At 42.7% G+C, this 13515-nt stretch overlaps 1 protein-coding gene and 6 non-coding genes across 7 annotated transcripts in view; all 7 read left to right on the top strand.

Moving 5' to 3' along the window:
- Positions 1–13515, top strand: part of si:dkeyp-28d2.4 (B-cell receptor CD22) — a 165397-nt gene that overhangs the window by 149246 nt on the left and 2636 nt on the right. The window contains exons 5-6 of the mRNA XM_087846039.1: positions 12349–12600; positions 12695–12785. Of these exons, the coding sequence (XP_087702165.1) occupies positions 12349–12600; positions 12695–12785 (343 nt within the window). The remainder of the gene's footprint in view (positions 1–12348; positions 12601–12694; positions 12786–13515) is intronic.
- On the top strand, positions 1127–1198 carry trnag-ucc (transfer RNA glycine (anticodon UCC)). The gene has a single exon. It is a non-coding gene; the product is annotated as a tRNA-Gly (tRNA).
- trnas-aga (transfer RNA serine (anticodon AGA)) lies at positions 1774–1855 on the top strand. Its single transcript has one exon. It is a non-coding gene; the product is annotated as a tRNA-Ser (tRNA).
- Positions 3196–3267, top strand: trnae-uuc (transfer RNA glutamic acid (anticodon UUC)). Its single transcript has one exon. It is a non-coding gene; the product is annotated as a tRNA-Glu (tRNA).
- Positions 3843–3924, top strand: trnas-aga (transfer RNA serine (anticodon AGA)). Its single transcript has one exon. It is a non-coding gene; the product is annotated as a tRNA-Ser (tRNA).
- On the top strand, positions 5199–5270 carry trnag-ucc (transfer RNA glycine (anticodon UCC)). Its single transcript has one exon. It is a non-coding gene; the product is annotated as a tRNA-Gly (tRNA).
- trnas-aga (transfer RNA serine (anticodon AGA)) lies at positions 5846–5927 on the top strand. Its single transcript has one exon. It is a non-coding gene; the product is annotated as a tRNA-Ser (tRNA).

Here is a 13515-nt window from a genome sequence, read left to right as displayed (position 1 = left end):
AAACTACATAATAATTCACAATCTTTAATTAGGGGTCTAACATGGCATAAAATAATATCATAATCCCACAAGGGACAGCGGATTTCACCGGGAATGGGACAACAGCACAAATAGCTTCAAACATCACTGCATGAAAAGCACAAAGACTGCACACATTTCATTGTTTGGAACACTGCTTTTCACTACAGCTCTTTGCATGTAAAAACTTTACTCTTCTCCACAGCTGGCTGACGGACACGCAAAAGTGCAAGCAAGAGTGGCCACACACCCACTATGCCGGCCTTTGTACACTCTCTGCATCTAATGATAGAGAGGAAGGATACATTCACTGCTTCTAGCCTCCACTATTCAAATTCAGTATTTTCACAGTGTCCTAAAAGCTTCCTGAAAGGCCTTTACACAGTTTTCCAAAACGCTGCATCCAGAGCACAGTCAGGGACTGGAAGGAGAGAGTATTTTTCCCCCATATGGACTTCTTTCTTCATTGGCTCCCAATTACATCCCAAATAAAAATCCAAATGCTTTCCCTCACACACAAGGTCTTGAATAATCACCACCAATTTTGTCTACAAGATCTCACAGTGCCATATCATCCCAACAGAGTGCTTTGCTCTCAGACTGCTGGCTTCCGAGGGGATTTAAAAGTACAATGGAAGGCAGAGCCATCACTTTTCAGGCCCCTCTCTGTGGAACCAGCTCCCACTTTGTATTCGGGACACAGACACTTGCTCTCATTTTTTAATTAAGCGTAAAACCTTTTTGCCAAAGTCCAATAACTTGAAAGAGGAGCCAAAGACGTCTTCGTCCCAGATTCGTCCCAAGACAGATTCACACCTTTTCGCACCTTGTCTGCTGTGACGTGAAGAACTCGCGTTACCATTGCGACTCTCAAGGTGCTAAAAGTCACGCAAGAGTTTAAATGCGTGAGAGGACACACTTGAGTAGCAAAGAAGCTCAGCTGATGAGATTAAATGTGCAGTTGCATGAAAGCACTAGTCTTTTTAGTGATCCACCTTTTGACCAGTTTAGAACCTGACAAGCGAGTAATCACAATGCCCACCTTGTTAAGTGTCCTGAAAAGCTTTATAAGCCGGACAATGAATCAGTGATGTTGCAGTCTTTCACAGTGATGGTGGTATAGTGGCGAGCATAGCTGCCTTCCAAGCAGTTGACCCGGGTTCGATTCCCGGCCATCGCAGTTTCCACTCGCAGTGCTGCTCAAGCATGTGGGCTGCGTACCGTTTTACACTAAAAACGTTCTCCGCTCTTTCTGCAAATGCTTACAATGTCAGGCCAGGTGCATTCTTCATCGGCCTCGCTGCTACCGCTTGCTGTGGAAAGACACTCTTCACACAGGCTTTGGGTTCTCATCACTTCATACCTATACCTTCTTACATGAAACTGGGATTGGACACGCTACTTCTTCATAAAGACACCCAGTCCCACTTTAAATATTGTGCTGAATGTTTGGAATGAAGATAACATTTTACTAACCATGTACTGATCAGCTCTTTGCGGTGGCAAAATCATCAGCTGTGTGTGTTACTGTTCATGCAAACAAGCAAGCGAATGTCAGCCAGCTAGCTTCAACCGCAGCTGTGCTGCACCCATCTCACGGAACTGCAAAACCACAAGCTTTCGCACCAAAGTCATGCAGCTACCGCATTTACAATCCAGCGTGGCCATTGTTGTGCACATCCTACTTGAAAGACGTGTGGCGTAGGACTTGGAAGACGTATGTCTTTCAAGTATGTAGTTCCACGGCCAAATGTGGTTGTTGTGGCCGAGCGGTCAAGGCGATGGACTAGAAATCCATTGGGGTCTCCCCGCACAGGTTCGAATCCTGTCGACAACGGTCAGCTGTTTTGCGGCAGTCCAGACGTTGATTTGAGAAGAAGCCACGGCATGGAGATCACCTGAGAAAGAGCCAGGCCTTTGCTTGTGAAAATAGAGCACGCAGAAGCAATGGACCCAGCTATGTCCTGACAAAATTAGGCACATATTCAGTAAACGTGGCATCCTTCAATTGGTCTCTTAGCCACCCCAGACGTGCCCCCGTGTAGTCGTCCAGGATCCTGTCTGAGTACCGCCGATGACTGATGCGTCTGACAAATGCTGATTGTTTTGCAAGAGGACTGGGATCGGGATTGGAGGGACAGCGGATTTCACCGGGAATGGGACAACAGCACAAATAGCTTCAAACATCACTGCATGAAAAGCACAAAGACTGCACACATTTCATTGTTTGGAACACTGCTTTTCACTACAGCTCTTTGCATGTAAAAACTTTACTCTTCTCCACAGCTGGCTGACGGACACGCAAAAGCGCAAGCAAGAGTGGCCACAGACCCACTATGCCGGCCTTTGTACACTCTCTCCATCTAATGATAGAGAGGAAGGATACATTCACTACTTCTAGCGTCCACTATTCAAATTCAGTATTTTCACAGTGTCCTAAAAGCCTTTACACTATTTTCCAAAACGCTGCATCCAGAGCACAGTCAGGGACTGGAAGGAGAGAGTATTTTTCCCCCATATGGACTTCTCTCTTCATTGGCTCCCAATTACATCCCAAATAAAAATCCAAATACTTTCCCTCACACACAAGGTCTTGAATAATCACCACCAATTTTGTCTACAAGATCTCACAGTGCCATATCATCCCAACAGAGTGCTTTACTCTCAGACTGCTAGCTTCCGAGGGGATTTAAAAGTACAATGGAAGGCAGAGCCATCACTTTTCAGGCCCCTCTCTGTGGAACCAGCTCCCACTTTGTATTCGGGACACAGACACTTGCTCTCATTTTTTAATTAAGCGTAAAACCTTTTTGCCAAAGTCTAATAACTTGAAAGAGGAGCCAAAGACGTCCTCGTCCCAGATTCGTCCCAAGACAGATTCACACCTTTTCGCACCTTGTCTGCTTTGACGTGAAGAACTCGCGTGACCATTGCGACTCTCAAGGTGCTAAAAATCACGCGAGAGTTTAAATGCGTGAGAGGCCACACTTGAGTAGCAAAGAAGCTCAGCTGATGAGATTAAATGTGCAGTTGCATGAAAGCACTAGTCTTTTTAGTGATCCACCTTTTGACCAGTTTAGAACCTGACAAGCGAGTAATCACAATGCCCACCTTGTTAAGTGTCCTGAAAAGCTTTATAAGCCGGACAATGAATCAGTCATGTTGCAGTCTTTCACAGCGATGGTGGTATAGTGGCGAGCATAGCTACCTTTCAAGCAGTTGACCCGGGTTCGATTCCCGGCCATCGCAGTTGCCACTCGCAGTGATGCTCAAGCATGTGGGCTGCGTACTGTTTTACACTAAAAACGTTCTCCGCTCTTTCTGCAAATGCTTACAATGTCAGGCCAGGTGCATTCTTCATCGGCCTCGCTGCTACCGCTTGCTGTGGAAAGACACTCTTCACACAGGCTTTGAGTTCTGATCACTTCATACCTATACCTTCTTACATGAAACTGGGATTGGACACGCTACTTCTTCATAAAGACACCCAGTCCCACTTTAAATATTGTGCTGAATGTTTGGAATGAAGATAACATTTTACTAACCATGTACTGATCAGCTCTTTGCGGTGGCAAAATCATCAGCTGTGTGTGTTACTGTTCATGCAAACAAGCAAGCGAATGTCAGCCAGCTAGCTTCAACCGCAGCTGTGCTGCACCCATCTCACGGAACTCCAAAACCACAAGCTTTCGCACCAAAGTCATGCAGCTACCGCATTTACAATCCAGCGTGGCCGTTGTTGTGCACATCCTACTTGAAAGACGTGTGGCGTAGGACTTGGAAGACGTATGTCTTTCAAGTATGTAGTTCCACGGCCAAATGTGGTTGTTGTGGCCGAGCGGTCAAGGCGATGGACTAGAAATCCATTGGGGTCTCCCCGCACAGGTTCGAATCCTGTCGACAATGGTCAGCTGTTTTGCGGCAGTCCACACGTTGATTTGAGAAGAAGCCACGGCATGGAGATCACCTGAGAAAGAGCCAGGCCTTTGCTTGTGAAAATAGAGCACGCAGAAGCAATGGACCCAGCTATGTCCTGACAAAATTAGGCACATATTCAGTAAATGTGGCATCCTTCAATTGGTCTTTTAGCCACCCCAGACGTGCCCCCGTGTAGTCGTCCAGAATCCTGTCTGAGTACCGCCGATGACTGATGCGTCTGACAAATGCTGATTGCTTTGCAAGAGGACTGGGATCGGGATTGGAGGGACAGCGGATTTCACCGGGAATGGGACAACAGCACAAATAGCTTCAAACATCACTGCATGAAAAACACAAAGACTGCACACATTTCATTGTTTGGAACACTGCTTTTCACTACAGCTCTTTGCATGTAAAAACTTTACTCTTCTCCACAGCTGGCTGACGGACACGCAAAAGTGCAAGCAAGAGTGGCCACAGACCCACTATGCCGGCCTTTGTACACTCTCTCCATCTAATGATAGAGAGGAAGGATACATTCACTGCTTCTAGCCTCCACTATTCAAATTCAGTATTTTCACAGTGTCCTAAAAGCTTCCTGAAAGGCCTTTACACAGTTTTCCAAAACGCTGCATCCAGAGCACAGTCAGGGACTGGAAGGAGAGAGTATTTTTCCCCCATATGGACTTCTTTCTTCATTGGCTCCCAATTACATCCCAAATAAAAATCCAAATGCTTTCCCTCACACACAAGGTCTTGAATAATCACCACCAATTTTGTCTACAAGATCTCACAGTGCCATATCATCCCAACAGAGTGCTTTGCTCTCAGACTGCTGGCTTCCGAGGGGATTTAAAAGTACAATGGAAGGCAGAGCCATCACTTTTCAGGCCCCTCTCTGTGGAACCAGCTCCCACTTTGTATTCGGGACACAGACACTTGCTCTCATTTTTTAATTAAGCGTAAAACCTTTTTGCCAACGTCCAATAACTTGAAAAAGGAGCCAAAGACATCTTCGTCCCAGATTCGTCCCAAGACAGATTCACACCTTTTCGCACCTTGTCTGCTGTGACGTGAAGAACTCGCGTGACCATTGCGACTCTCAAGGTGCTAAAAATCACGCAAGCACTAGTCTTTTTAGTGATCCACCTTTTGACCAGTTTAGAACCTGACAAGCGAGTAATCACAATGCCCACCTTGTTAAGTGTCCTGAAAAGCTTTATAAGCCGGACAATGAATCAGTGATGTTGCAGTCTTTCACAGCGATGGTGGTATAGTGGCGAGCATAGCTGCCTTCCAAGCAGTTGACCCGGGTTCGATTCCCGGCCATCGCACTTTCCACTCGCAGTGCTGCTCAAGCATGTGGGCTGCGTACTGTTTTACACTAAAAACGTTCTCCGATCTTTCTGCAAATGCTTACAATGTCAGGCCAGGTGCATTCTTCATCGGCCTCGCTGCTACCGCTTGCTTTGGAAAGACACTCTTCACACAGGCTTTGAGTTCTCATCACTTCATACCTATACCTTCTTACATGAAACTGGGATTGGACACGCTACTTCTTCATAAAGACACCCAGTCCCACTTTAAATATTGTGCTGAATGTTTGGAATGAAGATAACATTTTACTAACCATGTACTGATCAGCTCTTTGCGGTGGCAAAATCATCAGCTGTGTGTGTTACTGTTCATGCAAACAAGCAAGCGAATGTCAGCCAGCTAGCTTCAACCGCAGCTGTGCTGCACCCATCTCACGGAACTGCAAAACCACAAGCTTTCGCACCAAAGTCATGCAGCTACCGCATTTACAATCCAGCGTGGCCGTTGTTGTGCACATCCTACTTGAAAGACGTGTGGCGTAGGACTTGGAAGACGTATGTCTTTCAAGTATGTAGTTCCACGGCCAAATGTGGTTGTTGTGGCCGAGCGGTCAAGGCGATGGACTAGAAATCCATTGGGGTCTCCCCTCACAGCTTCGAATCCTGTCGACAACGGTCAGCTGTTTTGCGACAGTCCAGACGTTGATTTGAGAAGAAGCCACGGCATGGAGATCACCTGAGAAAGAGCCAGGCCTTTGCTTGTGAAAATAGAGCACGCAGAAGCAATGGACCCAGCTATGTCCTGACAAAATTAGGCACATACTCAGTAAACATGGCATCCTTCAATTGGTCTCTTAGCCACCCGAACCGTGCCCCCGTGTAGTCATCCAGGATCCTGTCTGAGTACCGCCGATGACTGATGCGTCTGACAAATGCTGATTGCTTTGCAAGAGGACTGGGATCGGGATTGGAGGGACAGCGCATTTCACCGGGAATGGGACAACAGCAGAAATAGCTTCAAACATCACTGCATGAAAAGCACAAAGACTGCACACATTTCATTGTTTGGAACACTGCTTTTCACTACAGCTCTTTGCATGTAAAAACTTTGCTCTTCTCCACAGCTGGCTGACGGACACGCAAAAGCGCAAGCAACAGTGGGCACAGACCCACTATGCCGGCCTTTGTACACTCTCTCCATCCAATGAAAGAGAGGAAGGATACATTCACTACTTCTAGCCTCCACTATTCAAATTCAGTATTTTCACAGTGTCCTAAAAGCTTCCACTAGTTTCCAAAACGCTGCATCCAGAGCAAGGTCAGGGACTGGAAGGAGAGAGTATTTTTCCCCCATATGGACTTCTGTCTTCATTGGCTCCCAATTACATCCCAAATAAAAATCCAAATACTTTCCCTCACACACAAGGTCTTGAATAATCACCACCAATTTTGTCTACAAGATCTCACAGTGCCATATCATCCCAACAGAGTGCTTTGCTCTCAGACTGCTGGCTTCCGAGGGGATTTAAAAGTACAATGGAAGGCAGAGCCATCACTTTTCAGGCCCCTCTCTGTGGAACCAGCTCCCACTTTGTATTCAGGACACAGACACTTGCTCTCATTTTTTAATTAAGCGTAAAACCTTTTTGCCAAAGTCCAATAACTTGAAAGAGGAGCCAAAGACGTCCTCGTCCCAGATTCGTCCCAAGACAGATTCACACCTTTTCGCACCTTGTCTGCTGTGACGTGAAGAACTCGCGTTACCATTGCGACTCTCAAGGTGCTAAAAATCACGCAAGACTTTAAATGCGTGAGAGGCCACACTTGAGTAGCAAAGAAGCTTAGCTGATGAGATTAAATGTGCAGTTTCATGAAAGCACTAGTCTTTTTAGTGATCCACCTTTTGACCAGTTTAGAACCTGGCAAGCGAGTAATCACAATGCCCACCTTGTTAATTGTCCTGAAAAGCTTTATAAGCCGGACAATGAATCAGTGATGTTGCAGTCTTTCACAGCCATGGTGATAGTGGCGAGCATAGCTGCCTTCCAAGCAGGTAACCTGGGTTCGATTCCCGGCCATTGCAATTGGCACTTGCAGTGCTGTTTGCGAATTAGTTCATCATGCATTTTTACACCAAACCAGTAAAACTCTGCTCTCTCTTTAAATCCTTATAGTTCTCTTATATGAAAGGGTTTTGATTTATCACCTCATTCATATCCCTTCTTACATTAAAATGTAATCTGCATTCTTCACTTCTCAAGCTTCCAGTCATTCAAAACGAGCTGGTTATTGTATTGCAGGTTGTAGGAAGCAACGTGTAGAAAACAAAAAAGGAATGGATCTCAGACTCATTAAATTAAGACTTTTCTGCTTTGGATCATCAAGTTCCCCCTTTCATTGTTTTTTAGACCAGTGGTTCCCAAACTTTTTTTGCTAGGCCCCTTCGCGCTTACCTCCCGCCGTCCCCGCACAATCACATCCTAATAAACTGCTAACTCTTTTGTGCTACGTCCGCACCTACATGGGTATTTTTCAAAAAGCAGCTGTTTCGTCCACATGTAAACTCCGTTTCGAATCCCCAAAAACGAAGATTTTTTAAAACTCCTTTTTTCCGTTTACATGTGGACAAGGAATACAGAGTTTGTCATGCAACGTCAAAGCTATGTGCCTTTTTTCACATCACGCTGTGCGCACGTTATTGTTTACATGAGATGAATTGTTAATCTGACTCTCTGCAGTTTTTACACGCTTACATATACACACCCAGTTACTGTCCCTCCATTTAGAAAGGCAGATGCGTCACGGTGTAATTATTTTACGTGTAGTTGTTTTTTCCTGTGTAATAATATTTGACATTGCTATCAAAACATTTTTCAAAAAAGGCCTCTTTGTGCAAAATGGGTTCAAAAACATAAACAGCTGTGGGATACTGTTTTGTACTGTTTGGAACAAATCGTGGCAGGAACAGCCTGATGTTATTTGTATCCTGCTGTAACTTTACTATATAAAGAGCTAACATCTCCAAAATGTCAGGAGTAGTTAGTCATTACAACAAGTGTTTGTGAAATAAAAATCAAGAACGTGGGATACTGTTTGCCCCTGATTTCGAGAACCCAGTGCATGCTCCCGACGCAGGGAAAACCAATTCTGCAGGGGAGACCTACCTTGGCACTTGTGCAGGTGAAGCCAAAGGGAAGATATGTTTCACCATATTTTCTAGTCTTTGGCTTAGAATGAAGTTGGTTTGGAAACATATTCAGCGATGCTTCATCTCCTGCTTTGCGTTTGTGTGGGAGTCCCGTCAAAAACCTGTCAATGATGCTAGCAGTGTCCAAGCATTCTTTTTTTTTTTTCCCCTTTTCATACCGCGGGCCCCACGCTTTGGGAAGGGAGCCTGCATGTGAGGTCCCTCTGCCTCCAAGTCCTCAACCTTCTGATGCCTGGTTTCAATCACAGGACACTCATAAGATCATGCACCCAGATTTGAAAAATGAATTTTGCTCCCTGGACACGCAACTCTGTGAAAGTGACTGAAAATGCTAGTGTGGACGTGTAGCGTTTTCAGACGACAACGCTGTTTTCAAATCTTCAAGATTAACAATGAGGTGGAGTTGTTGCTGCGAATAACAGAAAAGTACAAAGTTGCAAAAGCGAGTGAGATTTAAAGAATTTGAAGAAAGGCTATCTGGAGCATGTACAAACTGATATTAATCTTTAATAGGGCTGTCAAAATTGCGAGCAAACAAAGTAACTGCTGTTTAATGCCCTCCGCTATCTTAGTTTAATTGGTCACATGACTGCATCATATGACTAACATGCGTCATCGTTTTAGAAAGTCTCCGTTTTCGCTGTCCACACTGCGACACGAAAGCACCGTTTTGAAATGTGTGCGTATTTCAGAGCGTTTTCAAAACGCTGCATTTTCCATCAGCGAAACCGCCGTCTCAGTGTGGACGGGAGGCCAAAACAGAGAGAAAACAATGCATTTTCAAACAATAACACGTTGGTGTGAACGTAGCCTCTGTGAGATGTTTCAGTCATCTGCTACTGGAAGGATATCCCAGGGCAGGCTCAGGGCATGACAGAGTGATTATTTCTTTTACCTGGCCTGGGAACACTTTGGTGTTGTATGGTTGTATGATTTTCAAATATTGATGATAAAATATGAAATAACCATGAAACATGCATAATATTTACTTTTTAAGTTGACTAACATTGGAATCTGTGATGTGACTTAAAATGATAGCAGATAACATAGCAGAGTTAGGTTGTTCCTGCCCAACAACCTAACTGTGCTTATTGTGGTGTTACTCTGAAGTTTCTTGTGATACATGATTACTTTTGATGCTTTTTTTCAGAGGGAAAACTCCAGATATGATGAAAGAGAAATGTATTTAGATGTCTGCTTTTGGCCAAGTGGCTCAACTGATAAATGAGTCATTAAATAAAACAAGAAATGTTTAAACAAATTGAGGAAGCTGGTCAACAGGAAGCTGCGGACACAGTTTCCACAACCTGTGTGAGTACAGACAGCTTTCTGTAATAAAATTACTCAGTCACGTGGTCTGGCATTCTTTTTGTTAGTACCTCTTATAATATTTGCATCAGTCATATTTGCTGTTGTGTTTGTTTGGTTTGAAGTGATAACTAAATGTCACATTGATGTCAAAGTAACATCAATATGGATGTCAGGGGCCGGCAGAACATCACACTGTAACAAGATGATCAGTGTTATTCACTTCACTGTAGCTGTGACTTCAGGATTACTGTTGTGTGCTGAACAGAAAACCTTTCTGTATGACGTAAGGCTGCATCTTGCTTTAGCTTTGTGTTTATAAATTTAAAAAAAAATGAATTGTACTATATATTTGTAAAGTTAAAATACTGATAAATATAACAGGCAAATAAGATAAAACCTGAAGGCCTGGATGAAAATGTGAAAATGTAATCATTACTTTAAGTATTGTATTTGCATCCTGATGAGACTGAACTGACTTTCTTATTCACAGGAAGGTTTGTCTGTTCCAAAAGGTTGATTCTATTTATCTGGACAGAACAGAATTAACCTTTTTGGATTTATTTATCTAGATGACTGAGCATGCATCCAGACAACTTTGTGTATTTTTACAGTATTGAGAGTGCAAGTCTGAAAACCAAGAGCGAAAACCAGGAGTTATATAAAAATGCAAAGAAGACATTTTTGTGAGCAAAGTACAAAAATCCAGATCAAAACAGGCAGGAGAAAAAAACTGTGGAAACCTGAGACACAGTTTCCGATGGAAATGAGCTGCTCTATGTGCAAAAATGTTAATGAGAGAATGAAGAACAGGTTAGTGTGTGAGTGGAGGCTCAGGTCAGGTGATTCTAGAGGCAGGCGGGTGGGAGTGGCAGCATCTGAAGTGATAGCAGAGTGCACGATGGGAACATAAAAAGCAGACTGACTGACTGAATACAGAAAAGCAGAAAACCAAAAGCACCACTGGTCTGTTTGCTTTGACATTACAACATCTAAACACAGAAGTGTTTCACTCGCTGTGTTTCTGCTGAAATCACACGTTGTCTCTCTCTGTAGCTGTGTGATCATTTGGTAAGAAAACATGTTTTATATCTTACTAAATTTTTATATCACACACTTTTAATCTGATTTCAAATACATGTAAATTTTGTATTGCTCTATAAAACAATGCAAGTTCCTGATTTGATCAAACCTTTAAGTGATGTTATATATTTTTTCCAGGTGATGAATTTTGTGACAGTCCAGTCTGTGAACATCATGACAGACATCATGTTACTGAGTCTCCTTCTTATTCCAAGTGAGCCGTCTCATTACAGGCATTTACAGTCTGACAGATCAGTGCAGACAGAGAAACTTTACAAAGTCACACAGTTTATACTAAAGCAGTTGAGAAAAAAGAAACACGTCTGCTAAATTTAGTTTATCATAATTATGTTTTTGCTCATGTGTATTTGTGTATTTATCTTTTTTTTCAGGTACTTTGGCTTCTTGTCCTTCAAACACACACCTGTTCATCACTGCACCAACAGAGATGGAAGCTCTGAGTGGATCTTGTTTACAAATCCCATGTAACTTTAGTGAAACCGGAAAAGAAAAGTTTGACAGCACAAGACCTGTTTCTGGAGTGTGGATTAAAAGTCATACTGATTTTAAACTTTATCCAGAAAACGTGATCTTCAACAGCAGTGGGACAGTTAACATCTATCCAATGAAGATTACAGGAAACCTGAAGGAGAAAAACTGCACCACTCTGTTTTCCAATTTAATCACAACTTATACAAACACATACTACTTCAGAATTATGAACTGGCCGTTCAGAGCAACAGCTGCTTGTGATCCTCTTAAAATAACAGTTAAAGGTGAGAAAGTTTTCTTTTCATTGTCCAGGTTTTCTAAAAACTAAAATGAGTAATCAGATGCAGCTTTGGGTTAATTAAGAAAGAACTAAAAGTTCAATTATTACAGAATTCAGTCTGATTATTCTGTATTTATTATTATCCCAGATTGTCTGTACTACCCTAATGATACCACAGAGAGAATAAAATACTACATCTTGCTTGATGTTTGACCATTTAAAAAACAGCAAACAACATTAATGAGCCATTTTTTCTTTTCTAACAGAGTAAAAAATTATGATTTTTTTTTCTACTGTATTTCCTGTATTATCAGTGTGCAAACTGTGTCTGTGATGTGAAACCACAGATTCTCCTTGGAGGCCCGATATTACAATCCCAGGTGATCTGAAGGAGAAGGAGTCTGTCATTATAACCTGCTCAGCTCTCACTCCCTGTCCACACTCCCCTCCTCAACTCACCTGGAATCTCCAACAAGACTCTCACAACAAAATAGAGAAAAACACAGATGGAAGCTTTACAACTAAAATCCAGCAGAACATCACTCTGTCAGACACACATGATGGAAAGAAGATCAGCTGCTCTGCCAGATATCCTGTGAACCAAGGAAAAGACACCAAGACAGCAGAGACAGAAGAGACTCTCAGTGTTTCATGTAAGACAATCAGAGTTTGTTGTTGCTGAACTGAATCCCATCGGACAACATGATTTATGTTTTTCTCTCCAGATGCTCCTAAAAACACCTCAGCATCCATCAGTCCATCAGGTTTGGTGTCAGCAGGCAGCTGGGTGAACCTGACCTGCTCCAGCAGAGCCAAACCTCCAGTCAGCAGCTTCACCTGGTTCAAGAAGAGCAGAGATGGAGCTGTGAAAGTATCTGAAGGAGAGATTTACAGCTTCAATGTAACAGATGGAGGAGTTTATTACTGTGTGGCCACTAATGATCTGGGTAATCAGACATCAGCAGAGCTTCGTGCTGGTAAAGACAAACCACATCACCAACATTTTACACACACAACACACATTAAATCATATCTTTGATTACTGTTTAATTTCATTCTTTTTTCTATCAGGACAACAGAATAATGGTTCTTTACCACTGGGTCCACTTCTTGGAGGCATCCTTGGGTTCATCTTACTGATCTGTTTGGTTATCTTGGCTTGGTAAATATCACACATCAAAGCAAGAAACATGATCTGCTTTCCCATCAAGCTCAACTTTACTCACATATATACATATATATATATATATATATATATATACATATATACATACTAGGGCTGGGTATCGTCACTGATTTTTAGAATCGATTCAATTCCGATTCACAAGGTCCAGAATCGATTCGATCCACGATTCGATTTAATTCGATTCGATTCGATTCACTTCGATTTGAATATGGGAAATTTTGACAGTCAGAAATATTATAATTCTGATTAGTACGTTTACATATTTTTGTATCTATAAAAAGGAAGCTGACACACGCAAGACTTTATCAGAGGTGTGAGCGTCACAGCAGATGCCTTTGTGTCAAAGTAGCTGAAGATAAAACACAGAAACACATGAAGGTGATTTTTCCTGGCCTGGATTTTATAAAAATATTCTGCAGTACATCAAAAACGAAAGAAAACCATTAATCAACACATGAACATTACCTCTGAAGTTACAGCGGTTTTATTAGAGACACGGCTAAGCATTTTGCATTTTGCATAATTTTAAAAAGTTTAAATTTGTTCAGCATTGAACGGCAGAAATTAGGTTTTCTTTTCGGAAGTATATAAAACAGAAAAAAAAAAAGTCGGCCGATAGCGCTGTAAACAACGGTAGACTTGTGTAACAAGCAAGCGAATGAGAGAGAGAGAGAGAGAGAGAGAGAGAGAGAGAGAGAGAGAAAGT

Source organism: Neolamprologus brichardi, chromosome 9, assembly GCF_056152115.1.
Source record: "Neolamprologus brichardi isolate AB-2024 chromosome 9, ASM5615211v1, whole genome shotgun sequence".
Lineage (NCBI taxonomy): Eukaryota > Metazoa > Chordata > Actinopteri > Cichliformes > Cichlidae > Neolamprologus > Neolamprologus brichardi.
The sequence above is the reverse complement of the archived record's forward strand: the minus strand, read 5'-3'. Positions and strand labels throughout refer to the sequence as shown.